This window comes from Dromaius novaehollandiae, chromosome 18, assembly GCF_036370855.1.
Source record: "Dromaius novaehollandiae isolate bDroNov1 chromosome 18, bDroNov1.hap1, whole genome shotgun sequence".
Taxonomy (NCBI): Eukaryota; Metazoa; Chordata; class Aves; order Casuariiformes; family Dromaiidae; genus Dromaius; species Dromaius novaehollandiae.
The window spans coordinates 8,453,371-8,479,077 of NC_088115.1; the positions used below are offsets into that span (position 1 = coordinate 8,453,371).

The 25,707-nt window shown below is 46.1% G+C and overlaps 1 protein-coding gene across 1 annotated transcript; it reads left to right on the forward strand.

Annotated features, from left to right (window-relative positions):
• The first annotated feature begins 236 nt into the window (after positions 1-236).
• On the forward strand, positions 237-15,118 carry SRP68 (signal recognition particle 68). The gene is made up of 16 exons (XM_064522564.1): positions 237-497; positions 2,574-2,640; positions 3,255-3,368; positions 4,356-4,551; positions 5,284-5,366; positions 5,595-5,704; positions 6,062-6,144; positions 6,380-6,520; positions 9,684-9,782; positions 10,111-10,175; positions 10,521-10,680; positions 11,369-11,463; positions 11,706-11,835; positions 12,272-12,347; positions 13,212-13,264; positions 13,719-15,118. The coding sequence occupies exons 1-16, from the start codon at positions 275-277 to the stop codon at positions 13,944-13,946; spliced, it is 1,923 nt and encodes a 640-aa protein (XP_064378634.1). The 5' UTR covers positions 237-274; the 3' UTR covers positions 13,947-15,118.
• Positions 15,119-25,707: the final 10,589 nt, after the last annotated feature.

Here is a 25,707-nt window from a genome sequence, read left to right on the forward strand (position 1 = left end):
GGGGACAGGGCTGACCACAGCCTCCTGCGGGGAGGCCCAAATCCGGAGCGAGACCCCAACCCTAGGGGCTCCCACCCGGCGGGGGCAGCCTTGGGGCCCCCGATCTGCTGGTGGAGCCCCGGCCCCGGGGACCAGGCCGCAGGCCCGTCCCCCCCGCCCCGCCATGGGGCCGGCCGCCGCCGCCGCGCAGCCCGCCGCGGGCGGCCCCCCCCGCCCCGCGCGGGTCCTCCCCTATCCCATCGGCCCCCGCGGCGGCAGCGCGGCGGCTCTCGCCATGGCCTCGGCGCGCGGCTCTCCTCCCCCGGCCCATGATGCAGCGCGGCGGCGGCGGCCGGGGCGCAAGATGGCGGCGGAGCGGCAGGGCTCCGGTGGCGGCGGCGGCGGCCGAGGCGGTGCGGGAGGCGGCGGCAGCGGCGGCGGCGCGGAGGAGAACAAGGAGAACGAGCGGCCGGCGGGGCCGCGGGCCGGCAGCCTCGGCGACAGCCTGGGCCTGGAGAGCATCCTGCGGGGCGGCGGCGGCGGGGGGACGTGGCAGGCCCGGCCCCGTGAGGCGGGGCGGCGGCGGGAGCGGGGTCCGGCGCCGGCGGCTGGCGGCTGCCCCCGGCCGGGCCAGGCCTCATGCACCCGCTTGGGCTTCGTCCCGGCGCGGCGAGAGCCGGCGTGTGAGAGGCGCGCCGGGGCGACGGAGGGGCAGGTGCCGTGGCGGGGCGGCTGCTGGGGCCAGCCCGGAGGCGCCCTCGCCGTCCCAGGCGGTGCAGTGGGGGTGCCCGCTCCGCACCGCTGAGCTGCGGCTTCATGCTTTACCTTTTCAGCCTCTCCTCCCCAGCCGCGTGACGTATCGTCAGCCTCCAAAGCAGAGCACCGTGCCAGGCCGCATGCTTTAGATGTAGGGTGTCAGGAGTTTCCCTTTGGTAATATTAACGCTGGAAAAGGGTGATAGTGGGTAAAGTAGATCTCACAGGTGTGCCGGGATGGCAGACTGGCACCTCCAGATTTAGCGCGTCTAAAATCTGATGTGGCGTGTAAAGCTGTTGTCTTTTTCTTGTGTGAAAATGTCATGTGAAACTAGTCCGGCTGCACAGCTGTGGTAGAGCTGAGTTTCTTGTGGTAAGAATAAAACCCAAGTGAAATAAGGCTGCAGTTTTCAGTTTAGCATATGGCAAGCACTGTGAAGATGGTTACGGTAGAGTAAAAGGCAGACGTGGCAATTGCTCCGATAGTGTTAGGAATACTCAAGTCAGCGAAACTGTAAATAGAATAGATGGTGTGACTTTAGTGAGTAACTACGCAGGCTAAAAGAGAGCTTGAAAAAATGAGGACTAAGTGTGGCTACCCTGAGCTGCAGTCAGGCATTGCAGTTTGACTTGTTTGTTCCACAATGCAAACTAATTTAATGCCGTCACTATTGATGCAGGTTTTTGCAACTTAAACAATGGAGACTTCTAGGTGTATTCCCCCCCCCTCCCAAAAAAACCCACACTTAGATAAAGATCTCTCATTTTAAACTTGAGAAGTCTGGCGTCTTCTTTTTCTGTAGCAATAATAATAGTATTTCATTTCATGGGGTCATTATAGAGTTTGGTGTTTTTTTTAAGGTTTATTGGTGTTGCTTAAAATGGAAAATTTTGGATGTAAATAAATACTGCTCAGAGACTACTTGCTTATGGTGGAGATTATCTTTCCCAGAATAAAAATTCTGGCCTGTAAACTGAATGAGTAATGTCCGTCAAGTTTACTAGAATCAAGCGCGTTTTTATTTGGTAGAGCAACTAAGTGAATAAAATAAGCACAAGATGCATAGCAGTCATCAAATATACTAAAGAATGAGTACACTTGGTAGAAATCATGAAGTGAAGGATGATGTAGCAAATCACAGGCCAGTGCATTCTGTTAGGGAGTACTTATTACAGTAATATGTAGTAAAACTTGAACTGTGTTTTAAAATTTTCAGTAGAAAATAAGCTCCCATGAAGACTTCACAACAGCTCTTTTTATGCTGTTCTCAGCGTTCAGAAAGCAGCTCTTCTGTGGAAAGCTGCGTCAGGAAGACAGCGCTGGTTCTGCTCGGGTTAGTACAGCACCTGTGCCGTCCTGAGAAATGGGACGTTCAGGGAGGAAAGGCTCCTCTGTGTACTTCAGTTTTGCCGGTGTAACTGTGCCACTGGTTGGGGGATGGCCTGTTTGGGGGGGTGAGTAATGTAGCTAGGGCAGTCAGTTTTACTGGCCTAGATGCTTCTGCCGGTAGAGCTTACTTTGCTTGTTATCCAGAAATGAGCTCTACTGACAACAAGACTCTTGTGGTCCTTTGTAAGAGGAGATGCTTGTTGCAATTCTTTAGTCTGGGCCTTGGTGATAGTCTTCAAGCTCTGTAACAGGAAGTGGAGAAACAAGTTCTTTTAAACCCATCAGTTGTCTCAGCTCTGGGTTTTTATGAGCCTTTTGGGTGCATTTACCAAGCTCTGTTCAAAGTGCACTTGCTTAACAAAACCTGTAGAGTTCTTTTCATTATTTTGGGGTAGAATGATGAACTGAAAACAGACGGTACTGTCGATCTTCCTTAACTCAAATTGCAGTCCTTCAGATTGTGAAGGAATCTCAACAGCAGCACGGTTTACGACATGGAGACTTCCAGAGGTACAGGTTAGTAAGCTGTGTGGCTGTCTTGCAGTTACTGTCTGTCATGCAGCTAGTGTGACTTGACGTATTTGCACAAATTCATTTAAAATGTAAACCCACTGTAGCAGTCAACAAAAGTTATCTGCCACATAAATATCCCATGACAAATTACTTCTTATGAAGTGATGTGCATGCATTCTTTTTTTTTTCCTTACTGGACAAAACATGCTGTGACTGTTGTTTAGGAAGATAAAAAACTAGCTTTTGTTTCTCTGTTGTCCTGTAAGAGCTTGTTTGCTAACACCTTAACGGTGATCACTGTTTTCTTCCAGAATTACTTTTTCAGTAATACATAAAGCATACGTATTTCAACATATGTAAAGCAATTAGGCAATAAGGAGAACATCATTCTATTTTTTCAAGATCAATAGCTATTACCTGTTTTCTTATTTTTCTTTTATTCTGTCTTGTAGCCACTGCTTTACAAGATGTTTCTCATATCTCATGTATGGAGTTCTTAGTTGTTAAATATTGTGTGTCACAGCCTCTAGTGCTTCTCTTCCTCTGGTTGCAGAGAGCAGTAAACAGAAATAAAACTGTTCTTTGGCCAAGCTGACTGTCTTTTTTCTTTTCCTTAGGGGTTATTGCTCCCGTAGGCTAAGGCGGCTCCGAAAAACTCTCAACTTCAAGATGGGGAACAGGCACAAGTTCACTGGGAAGAAAGTAACAGAAGAGATTCTTTCAGACAACAGGTACTGTCACTAAATAGAATGAAGCATTTAATAGATTTATGAATCATTTCTTTCATCTCTGTAATTTGTTTTCATGTGGGTATCAGGGAAATACTGATTGTGTACAGTATACTCATAAATGTTTCTCTCCAGAGATGTGTGTTGTTGGTATTAATAAAAGATCAAAGTTCAGGCTGCAGTACTAGGAGAAGAGACTGCTCAGGTCCTGCTTCATCTTGTGAATGAGTGGGAGAAGCGGGAGCAGCAGCCAGTTCCTTCTTTCACTTATCAAAGCTGTTAAAATGGTTCTTCTCATAATCAGCAAAGATTAATTAGATATTAAAAAGGAAATGCTTAGTCAGACTGCTGCAAGGTAGCCATCTGAATGCTGATAGCTGAGGTGCTGTAGCCAGCAAGAATGTGATTGGAGATGTAATGTTTGTTGAACAAAAATATTGGGTTGCAAGTTTTACTTAGTTCTTCAACATTTGGCAGAATGTTTGTCTGATAGAATACACAGAGAGTAGCCAGGGTCTCGGCCTTATTTCCCAGGTTTTAGAAACACTTGACGTGTCTGCTGTTTCGTCGTCTTTCCTTGCGGGGGAAGAAAATGTGATGCTGTCTTCACTTGTATCATTAAGAAGCCAGATGCATTCTAGCATTAACTGTGGGGAAAACAGACTTGTTTACCCATACTAACTAGTTTGGAAACCAACCCAGAACCGTAAATCTGTGCCTTCAAAAGGTTTGCAGTGTTACCAAATGATATCAAATTCTCTTTGTCATTTGTGTAGTTACACTTCTGTGATGCGAAATATAGTAGAAAAGAGTTAGCGATAATACACTTTTATGTACTTATTAACGTTGAGAAATAAAAGCATGTACCTCTTATTAACCAAGCTAAAGTTTTGTTATGAAACTTTTCAGATCACATGGTAAGGAACTAAAGGTGAAGTGGGAGTAGTTTTTTGAACAGCGTGTTATCAGTAATCTTCCTCTGCCCTGTAGATATTTGCTGTTGATTCTGATGGATGCAGAGAGAGCCTGGAGTTATGCCATGCAGCTTAAACAGGAAGCAAACACAGAACCTCGCAAAAGGTTTCACTTGCTGTCTCGCCTGCGCAAAGCTGTGAAACATGCTGAGGAGTTGGAGCGACTGTGTGAAAGTAATCGAGTGGATGCCAAAACAAAGCTGGAAGCTCAGGTAATCTCTGACGCTTTGATCCTGTTTTACAGCAAAAGCTGAATGAGAAACCCTTCAATTTTAGGTGAATAGATTATTCTCATCTAGCAATAGGCAATTGAATTGGCTGATTCTTGAATTGGGTAATGTCTTCCTTTAAATAGATTGGATTTATTGTTGGAGCTGCTGGAATTGCAGAAATAACCAGTGGCCCCAGCCAGGATTAAGACCTGGCAGCTAGAATTTGTTTAAGCATATCAAGTGATCATCCTTGCTTTAAAAAGCAATAGGTTTTATAAAAGTGGAAAGAACTGGGAGAGAGTAAAGTAATGCAACACAGCCTAAGAAACTATGCTTATCTATTAAGAACAGCTGTTTAAATCTGTTTGTTTAATGTCCTAAAGTAGCCCCCTAGAACACAAGCCTTGTGACAGAAAGTAGTTGTATTGTGACACCGGCACAAGATTAAAACTTCCATTTTTAACTTCTTGCTGGAAAAAAAAAAGGGGGGGAGTTTTGCTATCAGTGGATCATGCTGAGGATTCCATCTCCTTGGAAATGTGGAAATGTCACTTAAAATAGTCAGCTAATAACTTGTAAGCCAAATCAGTTGTTTTCAATGAGCAGTCCAAACAGAAAGATTGAGTTTAATCACATACTCTAGATGTCACAGCAGCTTTCATGCTAAAGGTTGCACACACTAGGCAGTCAGTCTCGCAGAGATTAACTTGTCTGCCCTTGCGCTGTCTGCAGGCATACATGGCTTACCTCACAGGAATGCTTCGTTTTGAACACCAGGAGTGGAAAGCAGCGATGGAGGCTTTCAACAAGTGCAAGTGAGTACCCTCACTTTACCAACTTCATTTAGTAAACCGTATAAGATCAGTCTAGTGAGTTTTATATACTGTATGTGTAATAACTCTGGAAGTTTAGTTAATCGTGCCAAATGGGCAGTATTGCTGAAGAAATAACGTCCTCCAAAGTACAGACGCAACCTCTTCCTTTAAGTTGGCATCTTACAAAACCACACATACTGCAGTGTTAATCTGTATTCTTTGCTGTAGGACCATATATGAAAAACTGGCCAATGCTTTCACCGAAGAACAAGCTGTGCTGTATAACCAGCGTGTGGAAGAGATCTCTCCCAACATTCGCTACTGTGCCTACAATATTGGTAAGGAAAGTGGGGTACCTGATCTGCAACAAAAAACGAGATTTGCTCATAGGAAAAGAATACCAACTTGATGGTTAAATACTGGTCTGAAGTGATGTTGGAGTGAGTCCTTAGTGATACTGTGGGCAAATATGACACATTCTGCGTTGGTTTAGCAGTGGAGAAGTTATGCTGATTGTGCAACACTGCATGTGTTTTTGTGTAAAATGACTAAATATCTATTTGTGGTTACTTTGCTTATAAAGTCAGAATGGAATTGCAGTTTCATCCCACTTGCCCCCAGATCTCTAGTCTAAAATCTATTGATTAGTTTTTATGCATCAAAGTTATGGGATTTTGATTTGTTAATTTTTTCAGGTGACCAGTCTGCTATCAGTGAGTTGATGCAGATGAGACTGAGGTCTGGTGGCACTGAAGGTCTTCTTGCAGAAAAATTGGAGGTAACTTACTGAATGTTTCAATTTGAAGCATGCAAATATTACTTTGTTGAGCATAAATACTGCTGCAACATGCCATTCAGGAGACCAGTACCTATCAGAAAAGAGGAAGTGAATGCTCTATGGAAAACCACACTTCCAAAAAAAAAAAAAAAAAAGTCAAATCTAGTGTGAGTTTAAAAGGTCCAATTTTGGAACCTTTAATTTCAGGCTCATAATTTCAGTCCATTGTCTGCAGGCGCTGATTACCCAAACTCGAGCAAAGCAGGCAGCTACCATGAGTGAGGTGGAGTGGAGAGGAAGAACAGTCCCCGTGAAGATAGACAAAGTGAGGATCTTCTTACTGGGGCTGGCAGACAACGAAGCAGCCATTGTTCAGGTAACCTGGAAACCATCTCCAGTGCCAGTGTTCTAATAGTCCTGTTTCCTTCAGTGTGTAAGAAAATGCGTGATACCTGGGCCAAATGGTTTTAAATAATCTTTTCTCAGACTTGGGGTCAGAAGGCTAAAAGGAGAAGTAGGAATGTTGGCTGTAACCCAAAGCTTAAGTGGCAGTTGGGGATAGCTCCTACAATATACCAACAAGTGTTAGTGTGGAAGACCTGTTCTACTAAACCACTGGGTATTACTGCTCTTGTGAACATCCCCTTCTACCCAAAAGTGCTGTGTTTCAGTGGCAGGATTATTGTTTGTAGTCTTCACTTCAAAATGATTAACAATTTTAAGATTAACTGCTTTTGAATTGCTGTTTTTGTTTCCTTAAATATCTCACCCAAATGCTCCAACTGCAGAGCAACCAAAAGAAAAACACATTTTTTCAGCAATGGAAAGCATTTTCTCGGCTTACATTTTTTCAGCAATGGAAAGCAGTTTTGCCAGATGAAGCAGCTGCTGTGAGCTTTGTAGCATTCTCTTGTTGACTTATGCAAATCTTCAAAAGCAGGAAGAGGATTGCTAAATGTCAGGAACTAAATTCATCTCAAATGTAACGGTCAGTTCTGAAACGCTTGCAGTAGGCACGCACAATACCTGTCTTGGTGTTGCATTGCAGCCGGAATTTTCCTATGGTACTTTTCCCTTGGAAATGGTGCCCAGATAGTGTCTTTTCCTTCCCAGTGGCTGCATATGGAGCCTTTGCTGTTTAAAAAGGCAGTTAAAGGGTCTTTAGTAACAATGGCTGCCACTAAAGATGGGCCCTTTACAGCGTCAAAAACCGTTTATCACCAGGAAAAAATGAGGACAAATACCAATTTAAATGATACCTTATACCTTTATTGGGTTTTAATGTTAAGTGGGCAAGAGCAGAAGATAGTGTTAAGTAAGTTAGCATAAGTAGGTTAAATGGGATATGGCTGGGTAGGAAACATAAGTGGTACCAGTCTTATCAGAAGTATTATCTTGCTGAATTTATTTTTTTCTAATGATTTTATTTCTTTTAAAAAAAAGTGATGTAGGTAATACATTAGTATGGCCAGCAGGTGGAAGTGCAGCTTAGAGTTCAATGTTCCTTCATGTAATTTTCTTCCTGTGAGGCTAAAACTTGGGGCTGTTCAGTTTAGTTGCCCTCCTTGTTCCACAAAGCAGTGGCAGAACAGTGATCTGAATTTGTTTCCATCTTGCTTTGTGTTCCTTGGAAGTTCTGATTAAACAGAGGAGTTATGTGGCACCAGATGGCAACTAGTAATGGTGAGAGCTGAGCAGCACAGCAGCAGTATGAAATATGAATCCATGTTTAAAATTACTTATGTGAACCCTCTTGAAGGCTTGAATTAGAATTGTGACTTGAAGGGCCACATTGACTTTAACCAGGTAAAAGAAGGTTAAAGGACAGCGTGACAAAAGCATGCTCGTATCTGATATTCCCTCAAGGATTCTGTGACCATCTGCAGTAACTGGGACTGTACCAAAACCGAGTTGTAGTAACTTTCAGAGATGATATACAGTCTTTTAGAACAAAGAAAAAAATTGAAATGATCACTCCTCCACTTTCAGAAGTAGGTTTTTGGGTGAGTTCTGATTTCAGTTCCCTTGATCACTTTAAGAGCAAACCTGAACTATTCTGCCACCACACTTTATCACCAGCTGTAGCCCTTGTAGCTCAGTTGTATGATCTGGTATCAGCCAAATCAGAACATGCATGTATTTACGCACAGAGTCAGTTTAATGTTAGGAGTTCTTGCTTAGAAAGGAAAGCCTTTGTTTCATTGCATGGCCCAGCCCTTTCTCTGTTTGTGCTTGACTGATGATCTAGCTATGTCTGTTTTCATTTTTGTGCATACAGTGAAATTGCTGTGCTCCTCTGGGTGAGGTTGAGAATGTTGCCAGACTTGTCTCTGGTTATTCTCAATAGTTAGTCCCACCTTAAAAATACTTGCAGCAAATCTCAAAAAAAAAAAAAAATCACCCTCATCTTGGGTCAAGATCCCTAAGGCTTTATGAGGGAGTAAAAATAACATTCCTTAATGAAAAGGGGAGAAGCTTTGAAGGGTAATGCTCAGCAGCTTTTTACAGGCATTCTAGCTCCTAGAGGAAGAGAATGCAGAGCTCTAGTTTTCTACAGTTCTTCACTGGTCTGGGCAATTGCAAGTTAGCTGCAGCAAATGTTCATCTTACGTTGTTATATGATATGGAAGTCATATGACACAATGCTGACATATTTCATTCTTTCCAGATTAACCCCTCCTTCAGTTGGTAAGGTTGGGATTTGTTTCAGGGTGGATTTCTCTTGCAGAATCAGTAAGAATATTATGATGCCCATCTGGTTATCTTCTCAGTCAGCTGAATGAAAGTGGAGTTTGGTTTTGGGTGCATTGTTTAATTGGGTACATGACATGCCAGTCCATTAGGCAAACAGCAGGCTTCAACTTGTTTTTAAAAGGTGTTTTCAAATTTTGCTATGGGGGCGGAAGGCCAAAACTGCTTCGTTTTTTGACAAAACTTGTGGCGACAGCAGAAAACTACTCAACAACTCCTGCTACTGAAATACAGGTTTACTTTTTTTTTTTGAAAAAAAAGCCTAGAACAAGCAAATTATTGCCACTGTGAGCATTACTAGAGTGGGAATGTAAAATAGATAATCATCTAGATGTTCTTACCACACTCGAAATATTAAATCAGTATAACAGGAGCAGTCTGCCTTGGTAGTTTGCCAGCTCGATAATGCTCGGCTCTTCTGTTGCTGTGGCCTTCCCACAGTGCAGTCCAACCTCAGCTGTTCTCTAAGCAATGTGGGTGCCATCCTGGAGGGGAAAGAAGCTGAAAGGACAAGGGAGCAGGGGCATGGATGAGGAGATTAGAGCTGCCTGTGCTAGGCCTTGAGCGCTGCTGTATTCTCAGTGCTGACCAGGTTCCCTGCAATTTCTGACAATTTGCCCCCTGGGATATATTGCAAACAGGTACAGATTGGAGTTCTAGTTACTCACAGACCTTAAGGCAGTAATTTGAGAGAAATTTGGTTTAATCTCCTCTTTTAATTCTTGCATGATGGGATGCAAAATACAAAAGTGTCTAATAGATGTTTTTTGACTTTCCTTTGCTCTTAGGCAGAAAATGAGGAAACAAAGGAACGTTTGTTTGAGTCTTTACTCAGTGAGTGTAGAGATGCCATTCAGGCTGTTCGGGAAGATTTGAAACCAGACCAGGTAAGTATCGGGCGTCAATGTTTCAATGACTTTCAACAGCGCGGTGTCTGTTTGGGACTGCTTTGTTATTGTTAAACTCAGTTAACAGCAGAAGTGGCTTTTGGGTTTTCTTTATTAAAAAGCCACAAAAAAGTTGATCTTCTTTGATTTGATTCTCTTCAGAATTGGGAAGGGTAAATAACTATGTAGAAACCCTCACCCAACACCTTTACCCAGAAGCCTGATATAACTTCCCTGGTTTTATCAGAACTTTGCGTTGTTTCTGATGTTTTCTTCCGCCAGCTGCCAGTCTAAGTAAATCATGCAGTGTTTTGTCTAATTTTTGCAGAAGCAGCGGGAGCACTCTCTGGAAATGGATTCTGGGAAGGTCTCCAACATCCAGTACTTACACAGGTAATAAGCAGACACAGCTGCCTGTACTGGTGTGAAGAAGTCATGCTTTTCTGTCAGGTTCAGGCACCTTATAAGTGTGTGGGATTTTATTTTTTTGTTTTGTATTGTTTGTTTGTTTGTTTTTGTCTGTTTCTGTCCTGGGCCTCTGGGATCTCAAAGAATGACTGCACAGATAAGGATCTGATTCATGCAGCTTCAAAAACAATATACTTAAGACTCTTATGTTGATCTTTCAGATGTTTTTTTCCTGTAGTAATATCAGCTTGCCCAGGAGAGAGGGGTTTTTTTCAGAGCAAAGAGTAATATCTGAGTAGTTCTGATAGTCTGTTAATGGTATCTTTTTAGTTATTTGACGTACATCAAGTTGTCGACAGCCATCAAGCGCAATGAGAGCATGGCAAAGTCTCTGCAGAAGGCACTGCTGCAGCAGCAGCGGTCAGAAGAGGATGGCAAGCGTACACCACGGCCTCAGGACCTGATTCGTCTTTATGATATCATCTTGCAGGTAATACTGGGGAAAGCAAATCTAATTCTTTTTACTGATGGGGAAACTTTGGTATGAAAAGGTATTGTATAAAATATGGCAACTGCAGGTGAACTGACCATGAATTTTGAAGAGCAACTTGGTTCCTACAGTAACCTTGTTGAAGGTGTTTGACATCTATGTTGAGCATGAGAGAATGCTTTTAGTTGTGAGCAGAAAATGCTGCTAGGACTGGTAACCTTGGTTTTATGCCATCCAGTGTTTTTTCTGACACTTTTATGCAGCATCCTGATAGCTGCCTTACTTTCTCCTGGCCAGTAAAAATGGAGACTAAAAATACTTAAAATGCACTCATTCTTCTTTATAAGCAGTTTCTCACATAAATGTTAAATTAACTGTGGGAGATTGTGGCTGGAGTAGTTGTGAATGGGAAAGGAAATGTCTTATGAAAGAATTACTTCATATGAAATCTGAGGAGTCTTTGTCCTAATGCCTGTTTGTGTCAGGATATCTAGCCTGGGGTCAAACTTGCACAAGTTTCCATGAGTGTCCTTCACAAGGTTAGCATACTGCCAATTAGAAAACTGGAAACTGCTTCCATGGGAGCCTGCTATTGACTGTTAAAAGGGACAACTTTCTCTTACTTCCTCAGATTCCAGAGGAAAACAAAGCTTGCCTGTATTCATTGCTCTGATTCTGTTTTGCACAGAACCTTGTGGAATTGACGCAGCTTCCTGGCCTAGAAGAGGACAAGAACTTCCAAAAAGAGATTGGACTGAAGACACTAGTGTACAAAGCATACAGGTGACTGAGAACAGCCAGGTTGTGTTTAGCAGGCATTAAGTCTTCAAAGGTTATCAGCCCTCACTTGTAGGTGCTGTGCAGGGCTTAAATGCAGTTTCTTCTGCCCTTTTGTGAAATGAAGGGGGATGCTAAGGGGAAACTGGCCAGTGCTACCTAATATCTCCCATTATCAGTGATTTGAGTTGGCAGAGGTGTGGGCAAAGAATATGGACTCATCGAGGATCAACTGTTTGATGTTGCAGGTGTTTCTTCATTGCGCAGTCCTATGTCCTGGTAAAGAAATGGAGTGAAGCTCTTGTTTTATATGAGAGAGTGCTGAAATATGCCAGTGAAGTTCAGTCAGAAGCTGGAGCTTATAAGAACAGCTTGAAGGTAGGAACACAATCCTTCATGTAGAGGGGAGCTGAAGTTAATGAAGAAGCTCTTGAACCAGTATTTATTGGCAGTTAGATACCAAGCCGTTACAATTCAAGTCTGATACTTAAGTAGCAAGAAGAGTAATACAAGTGTGACTTCTTGGTATATTATACTACAGACTATTCTAATGATATGCAAATGCTTCAACTGGCCACTCGCTTTGGAAGAGAAAGCAGACTTGCTGCAGTGGCGCTAGAATACTTCTTTGTTTCTCTCACATCTGCCTTTTCTGTCAGGCACCTCTGTAGTGCCTGAAGGACTATAACGTAGATTTTCCTCTTCTGGGAAGGCTTGCCGGCACTTAGTTCTTACTCTGTCAGATTTTAACTTTGCCCTAACTCTTAAAACTGGCACCTTTCAGGTTCTCAAATAATTGTTTTTAATGCTGTAGGAGCTGCCTGATGTTCAGGATCTGATCACTCAAGTCAATGCAGAGAAATACTCCTTACAAGCAGCAGCCATATTAGGTGAGTTGCACAATCATACAAGAGCTCTCACTTTGCTTGCATAACACCCCTCCAGCTATTTCATTTCTTTTATTTCATTTCTGAAATGCCAAATGTTTTTTCATGTTACTTTGATCTACGAAGGCTCTGGAAAACTGTTTCTTCACAGTCCTAGCCTTTTCTAGCCGTGTGTAGTGCAGGTAGGCAACCATTGACTAGACACTTGGCATCTTGTTCCCTGACCAGAGATGTGAACGCTCTTCATGAGGACTTGCACCTATTTTGTAACCTGCACAGAACATCCTGGTTAGTGCTTAATTTTTTTCCCAGCAGACAAGTTGGAGTCCGTAGGTACCAGTTTTTCAGTAATAGCACTTTCTCCCAGTGCCCTTATTCATCTCGGTTTTTCCCTAACCAAGGGAAATAATGAAAAGGGGGAAAACAGTGACATTCTGCTCTTTGTCCATGTGAACCAGGTTAGGGGAATTTCATGGGAATGGATGACCCTTGGGGCATTTTAGGCTGCTGGCTTTACGCTGCCTGCTGCTAAAAACCCAAGGAAAATAGTGCACTGTCTTGTCTTTTATTGCTTTAACATACCCCACTTGTGTCTTTTTGTCATCTGCTGCTTTGTGCTTAACTTAAAATCTGTGCTTCTCTCAGGAGCTTCTCGCAGCCATGCTAGACTGGAGAGCTATGATGGTTATAAACAAAGTCTGTGACCCTCTCAGTCTAGAAAGTGAATTGCTTCTGCTGAAAACATCTGGTGTGTCCCTGAAAGCAAGGCTCACAGCTAAGCTTAGAGGGCAGCTGACTCTTGAGACACTCTTAGTTTACACAGATGTCTAGTCTGATATTCTTACTACCTTTTCCTCAATTTTGTAGATGCAAATGATACTCATGAGACTGAGTCTCCATCTCAGGTCAAGGATGGCAAGGTAAGAGCTGAGAGCCCAGACACTGCGCACATTTCAGTAGTGTTCTTAGTTCTGTTTTTGAGCTATTACCCGACTGTTTCTTACAACTCAGGCTGGTTGGAGTTTTGTTACAACTACTGTATTTAAGAGGCTTTAATAGGCTTCTTTTTCCTTACCGCAAGTCCTGAAGGTGGCTGAGAGGGTGGAGTCTCTTGGGTAGGGGTTGGGCTGCCTCTTGCAGCTTCTGGTGTGGCATCTTCCTTTCTTAGCTTTCTCCCTGCACTTGGGAACACTTTCCAGAGAACCTGCGGTGAGGTTTGACAGTAGAGGACTGTTTTCAGTGGCCCAAGACATCACACACGAGAACATCAGCTTCTGCTGGCTCAGTGCCACTTATTCCTCCTCACTTGTTTGGCCCCTGTCAGCTGTGATATGACACGTGTTTAATTTGCGTTTCTGCATTCGTCTCTTTCAGCCACTCTCGGAACGGTTTGAGACTTTCTGTCTGGATCCTTCTCTAGTCAGCAAGCAAGTCAGCCTGGTGCACTTTCCTCCGGGGTTCCAGCCCATTCCATGCAAACCCTTGTTCTTTGACCTCGCCCTTAACCATGTTGCTTTCCCACCTCTGGAGGACAAGGTGGAGCAGAAGGCCAAGAGTGGCCTTACAGGATATATCAAGGGCATCTTTGGATTCAAAAGTTAACCGGGACCCCTCTGAGGAACGGAGGTTTTATTCTGTATTGAAGGAAAAGCTCCAAGAGGTTCTAGGACATAAATATCTGCATCTGAAACTGACAGAGGGAGGTTTTACCATCTTCTTCCCTATGTTCTGTGTATGTGTCTGTGCACTTACATTCTCTCCCAGTGTATTAAAGGCAAACAGTCTCTTCAGGTACATAAGTACACTATAAATATCTGCAGCACAGAAATTCCATTCTGCTTGGAGAAGTCGGAGCTCACTTTGTGACCAGTGGCTCGTTCAGGGCCAGTACACATATACTTACCATGGACCAGGGCATAGGCATATCTTGATTTGTGGGTTTTTTTCTTTCTTTCTTTTTCCACTGTTATTTGACATGATAGTTTGGTAATTTGATCCAGAAACCTTCTGGGTGTGGTGGGGAAGCAGAAGCAAAGGTAGATGCAGAACTAAAACAGCAAGATGAGGCTGCCTACACAATGGCCATGAAACAGTAGCCAAGGGGGCTAACTTTTCCTTCCCTTTTGACTCCCAGTCCCCACTGAGAAGTATATATAGTTATGTAAAGAGAAGTCTCTTTATTTTTTAAAAACATAACATTCAGAAATGACAAAGTAGAACCTCTTTCCTTATTCTTAAGGATGAAAAGTACCTTATCAGATGTTAATGGTTATCCCAGCCCTGGTGGATTATTGCCTGAATTTGTACTCTGGGCTGGTAGAATCCATCTTCATTGATAACTTTTTGTTACATGCCTAAATACAGTTTAGAACCCATTCCTACAAGGCTTTTCCTGGGAAACTTAACTATTAATGGGTGGCATTAGGAATAGCTACTTGCTCTTCATGGGAAGCTGGGTCTCAATGTTTATTTTGTCTCTGATCTAAACCTCGCCTGAAAACAAGATGATATTTTTCTGGAGTTCATCTGTTGCTTTTTCCTCATTGTCAGTCAGTAGATACATCTCAAATGAGAAATAAGCAACAGGAGATCAGAAGGTTCTTGAGTGATAGATCTTCTGTCACATGAGCCAGCATTTTTATAAAGAGCCCAGGTGCTATGGTGATAGGCACTTTCAAAATGCAGGTAATTCTGTAATCGTGTTCATTAAGCAGGAAAAACAACAGCACATGGGCAGAACTGTTCCTAAATAAAGTATTTGGAAGTTTCCACAAGCCATGTTTGGGTTTTTACTGAGTCTGTTGTAGCTCGAAGCTGAAACAGCAGTTAGTTCTAGCTGCTTTGTAACTCCACTGGTTGTCTTGACTTTGCGTTGTTTCTCCATTTTTAGGCATTGCAGTTAACGGGTGGAAACAGAAGAACTGTTTTGAATGGCTGGATTGTTGTTGTCATGGAAATTTTCCATGGGAGGTGCATGTGTCAGATGAATGGGGGGAATTAGCATTTCCCGTGATTTTAAGATGAATGTTTGCTTTTCTTATTCTAAGTTAGTTTGATTTGTGAGTTCTCAAAGTACAAAGCAGCTCTCTAAGGAGGACTCTGGGCTCAGAAAGAGGTAAGAGAAGGAGGAAGAACTTCTTGGTTGTGTTAATATTTGTCTGTGGATGCCAAGGTGCTTTTACAGGGGAAATGGGGAAGTATAACCTGAAAGAAATATTAAAGAGTATTTATACATCTGGTGCTAATTTCTAGCAAACATGGTCTTGGATGACAGATTTATCTGTTCACCGTAAAGCCTGTTTCTTTTTAGACAGAAGGAAAGGTCATGCTCTAACTGTCCCAAACATCAGCTGGTTGATGAGCTTCATGGTACCTCTTTCTTCATACTTCACTCTGAACTTCTCTATATTTCTCTTTTATATCAAATCATTTTGAGTACTGTTCTGCTCTTTGGCTTGTAAACCAAACTTCTTTCTGCTGTCCTACTACAAATCTGTGTGGTGCCTGGATTCATTCCAGTGAAACTTGTATTGCAGCCACTTTCTAACTGGTTACTGTTACAAAAAGCTAGGAGCAATTGGCCTCTTTATGATAAACATCTTTTGACAGATAACTGATCGGTTAGACAGAGATAAGTCTGAAAACAATAAAGTCTTGTTCCTGACCTCTGAGGCGTGTAGTTTATGTTGAGCATGGAGAATGCCAAGCACTCTTTGCCTCCTAAGCATTGGGACTACTTAACCCCTGGAGAATGATCACTCTGATTTGGAGGAGGATGTTTCTGAAGGCTCAGATGCATGCATTTTTCTCAGAGGTAACTTACTTGTTTTGCTGTAGTGTTAACAGAAAGTGAACAGGATTTATAAGCGGTGTTGTGACTTGAGTAATGTGAAAGGCACTGATAAGGCACTAGGAAAGACTCTAAAGTGAGAAAATATATATTGTTATTCATGTAATCTGTATGATGAAAACCAGACTTGTTTATTGAGGGTCATAGCCCTGCAGTGGAACTTGGAATTGCAAAGGTAAGGCCTGGAAAACTGTTATAAGGGAATAGCCTTGGCAAGTCTGCTAGTCTGAAGTGTCTGATGTAACGTACAGAACAAATTGATTCCCGTGGAACTGGCAAGCATTTAGTTGTGCCACAGCTGCCAGACCACTAAACTGCTAAAACAGCCAGAGCAAGATGCAGAACGCTAGTTTGTGATGCACAGAAACCTGCTTATTGCTATTCTTTCATTAAGAGTGCAGTATTTGCCCTGAAGTGTTCGCTCTCTTTCATGAATTGGCATGTAGTCCACGTGACTGCTCTCAAACAGGAAACTCCAGCAGAATGGTCAAGATTTATACCTTCAATCAACTCCTCCTATGGAGTGCAGTATCTTTGGGCTTAGCACTGGAATTTTAATTATAGGCTGAGCTATCCATTTTCAGTCCCACTGCACCAGTCAAAATATCAGCGAGGTGTACATAATGGCCTTCAGCCCCACTGTCAGTGATATGCCTGCGTCTTAGACTGCTCACTTCTGGTCATCTACTTTTAAGGGTCTTGTGACAATGGATTGGGAGCCTGATGGAACGTGTGGTTATGGGGAATGATTAGCATGGGACCAGCCAGGCACTCTCAAGAGCTGTATGAGAGGTGACGTGCTGGACACTAATAATCTGGTCTGGGAGCTTCTGAATAACACTTTACCTCCTTAAAAAAAAAGGAATCTGTATTTTAAATGAAGGCATTGGGTTACTAGAGGAAATCATCAATGCTGTATAATCCAAGATGGTTCAGATGGAAAGAAAGCTAGGTGAGCACTGACAGTAAATTCTCTGGGGCCTTTGTGGCCAAGTTATCCTGCTGGGCTTGCTGCAAGTTTGGCTGACAGCCAGCATCAGGCATACCTGATAGTGAGGGGCTATAGTCCCTTGAATTAAGTATAGCAAGTCCTTGCCCCAAGTACAGGAGGGGTGAGTAGAACTGGTTCCTGGGGAAAGAGAGATCTGCTGAGAGATGTCAGTGCTCCCATTTATCTCTTGCTAATACCCTGTTACTCCTGCAAGCACAAATGCCCTGTGGTGTTCAGCTCAGGATGTAACTTGGGGTTTGCTCACTTAAAGCAGTGGCTTGGTGTGATATTGATCCTGTATGGCCATTCCTGTTTTTATTCAGGCCTGGATTGCTGTGTTCAAGCATGAGAGCAGCTGGAGGTAGGTTCACCTACCAAAGAGCTGGTTCTGTGCAAGCTTTGGCCCACTGCGCTGAGGCTGGCCTTTGGCTTGCTTTCAGCGCCAGCAGATGCTAAGGATAAATGTGACTGTCTTCAGGGATGTTGCCAATTCTCCCAGCTACAGGATTAGAGTCTAGGTGCTCTCAGGTTGGATGCCTTTGCTTTGAGGAGGTAGAAGTTTGAAGGCTGTCCTTTGGACATGCCTCTGAGGGTGAGGGGCAGGGGCTCAATTACAGCTCCTGTGTGGAGGGGGAGAGCTCTTTCTGATCCGGGTGGAAAAACTGCATGGTAGGTGTCCCTGGTACAGAACAGGAAACAGGCAGTGCTCCTCAAAGCTACTTGATGTAGGTGTCCTAGCAGCTGCTTGTGTGCTCTGAGCTTTTCTGGAGCTGTGGCAGGAACAGAGAGCGGCTCTGCCTGCTTTGCCTACCCCTCCCTCTCCCTGCTCCGAGTTGAGGAAGTGCTGGGGAGCACTGCTGGCTGCAGCGTTACCTGTCCAGCCCAGCCCAGCTCAGCTCATCAAAAGTGTGGGTTACTGGTCAAATCAAGTCCATCTGACTTCTTCCTGCGAACTGCCCCAGCCATCTCTTTGGTCCTGGCAGCTAGAGGGTTTGGTGTGGAACAGCTCTGTGCTCCAGGATTCGGTCACGCAGCGGAGGAGACGCACCTGCAGCCAAGGTTTGTGCGCTCCCGGAAGGAGTGCTGGGCTCCTGCTTCTCGGGCTCACCCAGACTTTGTGGAGGGTGAATGGGTTTGTGAAATGCAGCCTCTCCCTGACCCTCTCCCTTCGGGTGAGGTCTGTTTGGCCTCAGTGTGTTTCTGAGGAGGAGCGGCTCGGTACTTGGCTATCCTGACACGAAGCCACCTGAAGCGCAAGCTGGTTAGCTGCTTCTGTGGCTGTGAAGCCACATCTCTTGCAGAAGTGGGTCTCCTCTGGGTTCTGGTGGGAACAGAGCCAGATCGCCCTTGACCCAGAGCTAGCCTAAATAGCTGGACTGTCTTGATGTTTCCCACCCCTCCAATCCCCACTTGCCTGCTGGAGAGTGAACAATTAGTGCTCTGGTCTGTGCCAAGTGCCGGATTACAATGTTTGGGTTAGCACTAAGCACAAGTGTGAATTCGTGCTCTTGAGGGCTGGTGCGGGAGGGAGGCTGTTGCCAGTCCCAGCTGCTTCCCCAACCTCTGTGGGCTGGTGTGAGCAACCTGGGGTGAAAGCCTTCCCACCTCTCGCCTAAAAAGCAGTAATTTCTCAGCGGGGGAGGTCTGAAACCACTTCCAAAGGGTATTTTGCATGTCTGTTGTGTGCATGGGGCCTCGGGCGTAGCTTTCATGTGCTCCAGTTCCACTGAATTCAAACTTGGACCCAGGTACCAGTGTGTACTTAGCATTTCGAGGGACTGTTGTACTACGATCTTTTGGAAAACTCCTCCACTGCTGGGCACCTGTAGTGGTAGGATCATTAAAGTTAAAATTCATCCTATAGAAACAGTCGTCTTGCCACTCCCTGCTGGGCTGACTGGTGGTGTCCGTGCACAAAACCAAGACACAGCAATTTCCCTACGGCCCAAACACTGAATTAGCGTTGGTGACTCTCATTCCCAGGGCCATGGTCAGTCCAGGGAGCGAGGCGGTGGTTGTGGTGCCCGAATGACTAAAGAGCAGCATCAAAGCCTCTGAATTGCATTCGATGTTTGCCTTTTTCCACAGAAGCAGGGGAACTTCTAATTTTCTCAGAGCATCAATTAACTCAGGGAAGGTGAAGTCTGGCCTCTCAGAATTAGTTCTGGCGGACAGATTCATCCCATGCTGTCCTCTGCCTGTGACACAAAAGCACTCACCATTGTACCAGGAAACAGCAGCTCAAAAATGGAGCTTTGCGGGAGATTCAGAGCTTGTCCAACACACAAAGTGCTTGGGCTCGTGGACTGGAAGATGCTGCAGGTGGAAAGGCTGTGGTTTTGGGCGGTGTGAGCCAGCCCAGCAATGAGCTCTGCTCCGTGGTGGCTATGCTGGGCAGAGCAGTCCCCGAAGATGCAAGCCTGCTGCGTGGACTGATGGCCCGTTCCCACCAGCCCTTGGAGATGGTTTGCACAGGGCTGTCTCCAGGCCCTCCCTCCTGCTTCCTGCTTTAGTTGCCCGGGAAGAATTTGTCTCCTCTCCCTGTTCACCTCATGCTGCAAGTGGAGTCTATCGATGGGCTTGTTTGGGTTTGGAGGGACTCTGAAAGTACAAGCCTTGCCAGCTGGCGTGTCCTACAGTATGTGAGCATCGTCCTTCCTCGTGTCCTTCAGGCCTTGCCAAAGGAGGGTGCTGCAGCCTTGATCCCTCATCCTTCATTTAACTATTCCTATCAGGGCCAGGGGGTTTTCTCCTAAAGAGGTCCTCCTTTGAGCTCTTCCAGGTATGCCTGTTTCTGCCTGGCCACCACCTACAATGTAGCATCCTGCAGGTATTTTTGCACATCACAGGACCTTTGCGTTGCACTTGAGTGTGGAGCCTCAGATGAGAACAAATCTGCCCTTGCATTTAACTTTCCATCATACCAAAGCAGGCCGTCCTGTGCTTTAGCCCAGCATTTGCACAGGATGGTCCCTTTTCCAAGGCACTGCCATTTGCACAAAGCAGCTTTTTCAAGAGACATGAAAGAAATCTCCCCCAAAAGGTTCAGATTTTCCACTTTGACTTCAAGGGATACTTCTGCATCAGCACTGCTACGTGTGAAGGTCCTCCTTTCTGGGAGGAGTGTTTGGTCCAACAGTCTGCTTTCTTCTCATTGTCAGGTTAACTGATCTAGGACACATCTTGCTCAGAGCAGATCCAATCACCATATTTGTGGAGCAGTTCATTGCAGCAGTGTCACTGGATCATAAAGCAAAATTTGCAGGCTGCATCCTGCAAGTTATAAACAAATTTTCCAGACAAAGTGTCTTGAGAATCTGCTATTAGTGAATTTAGCACTATTATAGCCTTGCTAATCCTCTGGGGAGAGGAAAATTGGGCTAAAGCACTAGCTGCTGTAGGGAATTGCAGTGATGTCCTGCTAAACTAGCTCTAGGGCTTAAACTCAGAAGAAACCGAGGGATGCTGTAATGAGCACAGAGAGACGGTGGAGGGGGAAGCAGGTCGGTCCTTTTGAAGTCTGAAGGGTCTGGAGATGAGTAGCTCATACAAGCCCTGGGACTGAACTGCTAATAAGCAGGCGAGATGGCTTGGTGCAAACGTCCTCTGTGTTTAGAGAGATGCAGAGGAGCAGGACTTGGACCTTCCGCTCCTTTGAGACCCCGAGAGGAAGAGCCAGGCTGTGGCAGCTCCTGCCTCCGGCCCTCCCTGGCCTCCCGCTGTTCCGCTTCTCGTTTCAGCTGCAGCGCAGTCCAGGAGGGGGATCGGGAGCAGGCAGAGTCCAGCCGTGCTGCCCCGCTCGCCTGCCGGGACCCGCGGTGCAGGCGAGGCCGCGGCCGGCAGCTCCCGACTTGCTCGGCCGAAGGGGCAGGAGCGCGAGGGAGCAGCCCGCGTCGGTGGATAGCGCGTGCGTCCCGTGTCGTCTGGATGCTGCCGCTCGGGGAGCCAGGCTTCGCTCAGCTTTCTCTGGTGTTCTGGGGAAAGGTCCCTCGGCTTTGAGCCTGCTCGAAAATGAAAGCCCACTAACGTATGTTGACTTTGGCAAGGTGCTGGATCCGGCCCTGTTGGAGTCCCAGGGAGCTTGTTAATGGTCTTTGAATCAGGCCTGTAGGGAGAAGTACAGGGACCTTCGTACTTTCCGGGGTCCTTCCTTTTCCTTTATCTATTTTTCATTTTTTAAGAAGGTGAATGCAGGTACCAGGCTGAACGTATGCAGGACTGCAAGTCTGCTTTGCTCTGAGTACATCGTTGCCAGCTGTGCAAAACCCCCTGGGGCTACGTGCCAGCGCTTGGTCAGGCTGCAAGCGGCGCAGGCTCGGTCGCTTCCACGCTGCCAAGAGCAGCTTTAGCAGTTGGTCTCCTGGCCGCGTTCATTTGTGGTGCTGCTGGTACCCCTGGACTTATCAGCTGTTAAAGGGAAAAACAGCCGTTAAAGCAAAGAGAAATTAGGTTTGAGGACTGTGTAATTTTAGGCTTAAGAAAACCAAGTGTCCTATTTTCTCAGCAGGCCAGCGCTTTTTTTTTTTTGTTTGTTTTAATAGATGGGCTATTCTGAGACACTGAAGCTTCAAATTGGCTTGAATGAAAACTGCCCTGCAAGGAGGAAAAAGGGCTGCAGAGAAATGTTACAAGAAGATGTCGTCCCTAGAGTCTGCCAGGGCAGGGGAGGCTGCTGGCCTGCGCACGCTGGAAGAGGCCTCTCGGATACCCCACAGCAGAGTCTGTGGGGCTGTGCCTCTGATTCACATTCCTGCTGTGCGGAACGGTCTCTGGAGGACATCAGGAGGGGTTCCCTCTAGCTGAGGAGAGCCCTAGTCTTCCCCCTCTGCTTTTGGCTCCAGTTGCAAAGACTGTGCGCTTTGCAACAAGCCTTGGTCTGGTGTGGCTTCGGCTGCTGCCTTTGCCAGCCCGGCAGCCCATCACGGGCAGTAGCGTTGCTCTGCTTCAGGAGGAGGTGACACCGCAGGCAGTGGCTAGACTCTGCCAACCAAGGGCCAGAGCCTGGCGCATCATCTCTGGGCACGTTGCTGCCCGCTGCTTCTGCAGCCCACCCTTTCGGAGTCAACAGGGATTCCTCTTCAAGAGGAGGAGCGTGAGGCTGCCCAGAGAGGTCCGTGTCCTCCTCGAGACCCTCCTAAAAATGGCACTGCTGCCCCATGATGCTACAGCAAGGCTCCGTCCTCTCTCCTGCTGACAGGAGGAAATTTAATTGAAGTGGACAAAGCAGTTGATGCAGGTCTCTCTGATGCCGTCAACGTGTTGCTGTTGGCCCTTTTGTGTGCAAGTCCCCTCCCCAGCTGTCACTTTTCCTAGGATTGCTCTGTCCTATTTGTTTCAGGTTACAACTAAGGGGCTGTGGCCCAGTTTTGCAGCGTTGGGCTGCTGCAGGACCCACTTGGGGGAATTTGGCACCATAAAGCAAAGTTCTGATATTCGTAACAGAGAACTGCAGGAAAGGTGAGAGGAGCACTTGCCAGCCCTGTGCAGTCTGGACTGAAGTTCATCCTCCAGCTTGCCTCAGCTAAGCCAGCAGAAGACCTCACTGCTCCCACCTGTCTGTTCCTCAGGATGCTGACCAAAATCCAGCCACTGCTTCCTCTGTAGTCACTATCCAGCAAGTTTAAGTCTCTTAAAACAAAAGCTGCTACCCTGCCTCCAACCTGGAGACTCTACAGCTCCTCTGCCAGACTGGGAGTCTCATCATCAGGATTTAGCAGCTTAGTATCTTTGCAGTTCTCATCTCTGACCAGAAGTCCTTCCCTACAGCGAGTATCGCTGCCCTGCTGCTGAATTTGATCAGCACATCTTGGGGCTAATAGTCCTGTTGCCTAACAAACACCGTCTCTGGATAATCAGGATTTGTAACTGTTTGCAGCAGTCTCCCCACCTTTGTGCAGCTTGGTGCATCTATCTCAAACTTTAGAAATAAAAATCAGACCTGGGCACAGGCTGGAGTGCCTGTGACTTAGATTTTTTTCTTTTTCATGGGAATGAAGAGGAGATGTGAGATGATAGAGTAAGCAAGACTGACCTTGCCCTCTCTCCAGCTGCTGGGCCTTGCCCGTCTAACCAGGCTGCTACGGAATTTCTCTTAACTTTGTTGTTGGAGGATGCGTAGGTTGGGCAGGCAGCTGGTTCATCTGGCCCTGGGTCTTACTGCTCCGAGCAGGTGGGTGAATGCTGTGTAAATACTGGTGGACATTAGCAGGAGGCTTTACAAGGGTGGGGGATGCATTAACTGCTCTTCCACAGATGATGTTTTATGAACAAATCATGGTAGTTCCCAGGGGTATTGAACACTAAACCCCAACCGCCTTCCTGCATCCCTGCTCGCAATGTGCCTGCTCCCTGCTTTTCTCCCCCCGCTTCCCAACTGTCCGGCTCTGTTGTAAAGGTCCTTTCATTTCTGCTTTCTAGGTACCTGCCACTTCTTACAGAGCTGTTTTTAAGAACTTAATGGTAGAGTTATCCCAGCAGTGTCTGGCCAGGAGCAGCTCTTGGTGATGTGACATGGGAGGCCTGTGCACAGTGTAAGAGCTCTGCTCGTTGCTTTGATTTCAGCATGTAAAATCCCAGGAGAATAATTTCAAGAATGAAGAAATACCAGAGTGAGGAGGGGAAGTAGGAGGAAAAGGCAGCCAGAGGACTGGTGTGCAGCGGGTTAGGAGGGGTGAAGAAAAGCACAGAGAAGGCAAGTATGTTTTCACCCAAAAGGAGTGGCAGCTGGTCTTACTGTGTAGTAGCAAATCATTTATGGGCATATTAAGCCTACATTTCCTCTCTGAAAACTCAACAGGGGCCTGGCTGACCATGAGAACAGTCCATCCTCTAAGCTTCTTCTTTGGCCAAATCTTGGAAAGGTCTGTTTAAAAGTCTAGTCCAGGATTTCTTGTTTTTGAAATCTTACTTCCTTGAAATATTATCTGCTTGCTAAGGTCCTCTAAACAGCCGTGCCTGGTATCTGTCCATGGAGGCGACCTACTCATCTGCGTAAGCAGGAGGAAGCACCTGGTTATGTGATTGCTCTGAAAAGGTGGACATCTATGTCTTGGCACATCTCCATGCTGCTAGGATGGATGTCCAAGTCCTGTTCTGGAAAGTAAATACAATGATACTGATGTGATTTCTCATACTGTCTCCTGATGACCCTGGAGCATTGCTAAACCAGCCAGCCTCAAGGTCTGTATCTCTAGAAGGTATGGCTCAGCCCCAAAAGTGAGCCATAGCCTGCCTGGACAAGGTGTAACTTCTTGCTGGATTAGCAACTTTGTTCAGCAGCAGCATTTAAGGCTGGTCGACATGGAATGAAATAAAGCCTGTATGCCCTGGCCCAGCTTCCTGCAGATGATCTCGCTTGGGCCAGGCAGCTCTACCAGTGCTGTTGGACTTCTGTCCCTGTTGCAATTGCAGAGCAATAGTATTGGAAACGTAGTTGAGGTGTGGTGGAGGCTGACACCCAGGAATGAGGGGATGGCCAGGAATTGTGAGGCCTTGGGTAATGCTGTTTTGGAGGATATTCCTGGACACATGTGCCTGGGCTTCCAGCTGCAGAGGAGCAAGTATGTATTGGGACTCTCCTGCCCAGGGTTTCTGGGCCCAGGTCCAAGTGCAAGGCACAGCTGTGTGGGTAGTTACAGTGCAGGGGGAGAGCTAGTTCAACTAGTCTCCATGCGTTGACTGCTGCTTCTTGCATGGACTCAGTTAGCCATCGTACTCTGCACTCACTGGTCTAGGGCTGGTCTGGACAAACCCACTGCGGTTCGGGAAATGACCCATGCTGAAGCCCCAGGGCACGTGAACAAGCACTGCATGTCTCGGGTGTTTTCCTATAGATTCCTGCAGCCCTATCCATCCGCACAGGTCACAGTCGTAATCGCTCTGTGGTGGGGGCTGGTCTGATAACAGGCTGGGTATCGCTCAAGTCACAGATAGTCCAGGGAAAGAAGTGCTGGGCAGCAGGCTAGATCACACACCTGTTCTGAACTGGATATGGCAGCTGGGGACACTGGGTTGGCAAGTCCTGTCACCTCAACACTCGGATCAGCCCCTGGAATTGAAGAGGTCTCCACTCAGAAGTGCTCCTGAGCTCTGCAGTGCTGCTGCTGCTGCTAAAGGGGTGAAGAGCATGTGTCGGCAGTGGTGAAACCATCTGCTCTCCAGCTTTGCTGCTGTCCGGCCATTGCTGTGACTGCTTGCGTTCCCAGGGCAGTCCTTGGCTCTGCCTACGACTTCCAGCTGCTGCTCTTGCCTCCTGAGGCTGTAATGGTGACAAACAGCCCTGGGCTTTCCTGAGGGCTAAGCTAACCCTGTTCCTCTCGCAGGTGACCAGGGACCAAAGAACCGTCTTCTCACGTGGCTCTGCGTGAGACTAACAGGCTGGTTCTCCCTTTTTCTCCTTCTGTGAACACGTGGCTGGGTGAAGAGGAGGCAGTTCCCTTTGCCATGTTGCGGTGATGCAGGAGACTGGACGGCTGATACCGCTCCCAGACGTGGGCTGCTCCACCAAAGCTTCACGAACAGAC

Coding starts and splice junctions, on each gene's coding strand:
- SRP68 (XM_064522564.1), top strand. CDS start 275: ATGGCCTCGGCGCGCGGCTCTCCTCCCCCGGCCCATGATGCAGCGCGG. Junction 498..2,573: donor CGACAGCCTGGGCCTGGAGA/GCATCCTGCGGG, acceptor CTCAAATTGCAG/TCCTTCAGATTGTGAAGGAA. Junction 4,552..5,283: donor AAACAAAGCTGGAAGCTCAG/GTAATCTCTGAC, acceptor CGCTGTCTGCAG/GCATACATGGCTTACCTCAC.